The 4,390-nt window shown below is 35.8% G+C and overlaps 1 protein-coding gene across 1 annotated transcript; it reads right to left on the bottom strand.

The window, feature by feature from the left end:
- Positions 1 to 3,152: 3,152 nt before the first annotated feature.
- Positions 3,153 to 4,067, bottom strand: LOC137710562 (brassinosteroid-responsive RING protein 1). The gene has a single exon (XM_068449627.2). The coding sequence runs from the start codon at positions 3,890 to 3,892 to the stop codon at positions 3,389 to 3,391; it is 504 nt and encodes a 167-aa protein (XP_068305728.1). The 5' UTR covers positions 3,893 to 4,067; the 3' UTR covers positions 3,153 to 3,388.
- Between the last annotated feature and the right edge of the window lie 323 nt (positions 4,068 to 4,390).

The following is a 4,390-nucleotide window of genomic DNA, read 5'->3' as shown; positions in this document are numbered from 1 at the left end:
GTTGGTCGCATTCAATGGACTCACTCTGATTGAGCACTTACATACTTATCTTGGTGTCCTTCACACCAATAACTCAAGACCAGTCACTCTCCAGGGAGAAAGTCATAGTATGTATTGATCTACTAATTGTCAATACCTAATTGGCAATCTTACAGTCAGGAACATTTAAAATATGTGCATGAAAGAGAATAGTCTTATGAATCTAACTTCTTTAGATTACATTTTCTTAATTACCTATTCCTTGGACTTATTGTTTAAGCATCTAACATTTAATGAGACAGCTTTAAATAATAATTTTTGCCCTTACATTAAACTAGATTAGTTTAATATGTCAAATGTTCTTAAAGTATCATCCCATGACTAGCTTTATGACACATTTCAACATCTCATTAATCTATAGAATTCTGAGTTAAGACTTGTGTGTTTCCTTAGGTGTTGGTCATGTCTGAGTGCTTTGATATTCATGCTAAAGTTGCTAATAGCTTTGACTTCAGGTGAGTGATTTTAATATTATATAATAAACTATTATCTTTGTATGCTTTCTTTCTAGTTCCATTAGTGTGTGATTTTAATATTATATAATAAACTATTATCCTTGTATGCTTTCTTTCTAGTTCCATGAGTGTGTTTGGAACCATAGATTCTATATTCTTTCTGGTTTCATGAGTTGATCTGAAACCCCTGCGAATATCTTCATTCTTGGTATGCCATGAGAAAGTCTAGGCCTAGAATTCTTTATGTAGCCATGAGAAAGTCTGCCATGAGAAATTGTGAAATCTAATACCTACTTAGTTCTTTCTAGATCCATGATTAAGGATGGAACCCTGTGCTTGTTCCCGTTATTTGATTCAATGAGCAGTTCTGGAATGCAGAACTTATGGACTCTGTCACTATAGCCATGTTATTTCATTGTCTATGTGAAAGAGGTGATTGAGTTCTTGTAGGGATCAATCATGAAAAGCCGGTTGAATTTATGTGTGGTATTCAGTCGAGATTTGTGAGTGAGGTTATCTTATATATGAAAAGGATTGTGAAATATTTTATAACTGAGATCAACTAACTTTTAAATCACATATGTTGTATGGGTAATGCTAAGGAGACTAAATGTGTAGAATAAATTTTGTAAACTAAATGACATGCAAGTTAATGATTGAATTATTACTTAAGTGTTGATTAATGTGTTTATTTCTTATTGGTGACACATCATTTAGTTTGCAAATTTACTCTACAAATTTAGTCTACCTACCATTGCTCATATCGTATTATTGTCACACATAGGAGCTTTGTAGCATATCCAGGTTTTTGCTTTGCCCGGTGTAAGGCTGTTTCTTACAGAGTACAAGTAGCGGTTAGAGAAGAAGAATTCCAATGGGTGTAGTTGGTGTATGCAGTGCACTCGAAAGTAGGATTTGTGCCCTTTATTGTAGTTTCATGTTCACAAAATATTTGATATATATTACGTATGAATATAGTCCCAGTTGACTCTATGTAATTATTGTACCGTTACTTTTAGTTGATACAAGTCGAATTTTGGTGTATCACGAAATCAGAGCATGACATAATTTGACTAAATTCAAAAATGTTACATTTACCACCTACTTATACTATCATTCGTACCATATCTCTAGCAGAGATAGGACCCAATTGCGTTGGTGAGCCTTACCTCTATTAGAAAGATGATACAAATGATGGTACAAATAAGCGAAAAGTGTAGCATTACTTGATTAAATTTAAACCACATTTGTTGGTGCCGGCAAAAGTTTGTTGCAAAGTGCCATAAGCTATATCATTTTATAACCGTGGATGTGATTGGTATTAGGGCATAAACTATTTCATTGCATGTATATATTTTGAACGAAGCATGCATTTCATAAATTAATTTGAGGCTGGCCATTGATGCTTCATGCTTGATGTTATTGGAAAGAAAAGCGGAGAAAAGAGAAGATTCCTGGGAAACAAAAAGAAAAAAAGATTCCCGGAAACCTGGATATTTCTTTTAGGAGAAGCCCTTGAAGTCCAAAACTGATGATGTTATCATCTTTTAAAAATCTTCATTTTTCTCGTGTATACTGACAAGTGTAGTTCACATCCACCCATCCATAATAAAAAGAGAAAAAAACAAAGAGTAAAAGCGACAACCCTGTAATATAAAGGAGACCTGTTACTTAGGTGAATATAATTTCGTAAGTGAGAACTGTTGTACCGGAATTTTTTTGATACAAAACTACATTATCTTAACCTTTTTTTTTTTTTTCCTGCTCTTTTTCTTTTTCAAGTTAATAGATCCAATTGAGTGTGCGATATATGTAAAGAACCTCTTATTTACGTGTATGATATTTCGTATTTTTTTGAGTTATCTTATCGAAATTTCTCTCCATGTAAAACTGCACCCTCTCCACTTTGTTTTTTTCTTTATTGCACTCTTTTCTTTTTTCAAGTTGATAGATCCCATTTGATTTAATCCCATTTGAAATGCTTGGAGGACTGAAAAGACATTCATGTCTTCCATGACCAGAAATTTGTCCAATGTGAACCCACCAACTGACAATGTCACGCTCCATTTCATAATCAAATAATGACCCGTTGATCACCAACCTTTCAAGTTACACTACATGCCAAAAGCCAAACCAACGCTACACCAATTTTATCACATTTAACTTACCTAATAAGCCTAATATTCTTACATGTAGATTCAATCAATTAATTTTGATTTAGCTAACGATAACATTTGCATAATAGTCGTAGATGTTGATTAAGCCAGTTAGTTAATTTAGCTACTATTCATAATTGTAGGTTTACATCAATTAATTAGAACAGTGTGTTGGCAGTTAAGCATAACTCTGTCCATTATTTAGATTTAAATACAGAATACTGTCTTGTAAAACAAAACTACAGGTAATAATACTTCACAACAGTTACCATCACTCAAAAAATTAGGTACCAAAACCGAAATGTTAACATTTCATAAAGATCTGAATCTCTTCCAACATTAGGTAGATGAATATCATGAGATCAAGAACTAATGGGTTTTTTTTTTTTTTTTTTTGGGAATCTAAGTTACGACATAGAACACGAATTTGCCACCCCCAAATTCTCATTTTCCACAACCAAAGAAAACAAAAACTATACAAAATCATCTCATTTGCACTCAATTCTCTTTTTTTTTTTTTTTTCCTTTTTCATCCAACAATTTCCTATATTCACATATCAACATCAACTTCGGAGTTTCCTATAGCTCCGGTAACTAACCCCGTGGTAGAATGTACATTCACAACAAGAGTTTGACTCTTCTGTTTCACCGACCATGAGTTGGATTCTCGTAATCCTCTCGTAAATTTCTCTGTCTTCAAAGTAAAAAGAAAAGTAAAAGACTTTGAATTTGGCAGTGCTACAATTCAAAACCAAGATTAGTGTGAGAATAATCGTCGTAAAAATCGGGGATCCCAGAAGCGGCCCAAAGTCTCTCATTGAAATCGCCCTGCATATCTTCCGATATGAACGGCGTACGACACAGCGGGCACGTCTTCTGGTCGTACCCGACCCACCGGTCCACGCACCCTTTGTGGAAGACGTGACAACAGTTCGTGAGCCGTCGTATCTCGTCCTCTCTCTCGAACTCGTACAGGCACACAGCGCACGACTCGGGCGGGTCGACCAGGTCCGAGAACTTCGCCAGGGGAAGGATTTCCCGGATCAGAACGGCGGAGACAGAGTGGAACTCCGGGAATCGGATTGGCGGGTCGGACCAGGCATTGTCGGGCTCGATGAAATCTTGGAGACCCAGCAGGGAGAAGAAGGTGGAGATGAGCTTTCGGATTAGACCCAGCAGAGTGAGCGTGTGGATGAAGAGCTTTGGGAGCAGAAGCTCTGTGTACCCAACTGGAAACCCCATTGGAAAGCTTCAAGCTTTGATGTTTTGGGTTGTGATTTGGCTGTGGAGTTTGGAGATACGAACTGGGTTTTTGTTTAAATCTGTGTATTTTGTAGAGAGAGAAAAGGAGAGAAAAATAGGGGAGAGATGGAGGGAGGGGAAGAGTAAGAGAGAGGATGTGGAGAGTAGAAGAGGGTGGTTTTGGTTTTATATAGCCGTGGATGAGATGGAGAGGGTCTGACCATGTGTAAAATGGCATTAATGCCCTTCAACTTTGTGCAAAATAACACACTACCAAAATTGTATTCAATTTTCACGTTTGTATTTCGTACATTTGGTAGGCGTTAAAATAGCTTTTTGCCTTCTGTTTACACGCAACTTCTTTTTTTTTTTTTTTTTTTTAATTTTTAACAATCAATATTATTTATATTAAGAAAATTAGGGAGTTAGCTAAGCCTCGTAATGGGCGAGCCATATAATATGATTCAAATTTACTTTTAGTGAGAATTGAACCTAAAA

Source organism: Pyrus communis, chromosome 6 (genome assembly GCF_041283825.1).
Source record: "Pyrus communis isolate YQ-2024b chromosome 6, ASM4128382v1, whole genome shotgun sequence".
In the NCBI taxonomy this organism is placed as follows: Eukaryota; Viridiplantae; Streptophyta; class Magnoliopsida; order Rosales; family Rosaceae; genus Pyrus; species Pyrus communis.
The sequence above is the reverse complement of the archived record's forward strand: the minus strand, read 5'-3'. Positions and strand labels throughout refer to the sequence as shown.

Bases quoted from the DNA above. Each gene is read 5' to 3' on its own strand.
- LOC137710562 (XM_068449627.2), bottom strand. From the start codon at position 3,892: ATGGGGTTTCCAGTTGGGTACACAGAGCTTCTGCTCCCAAAGCTCTTC.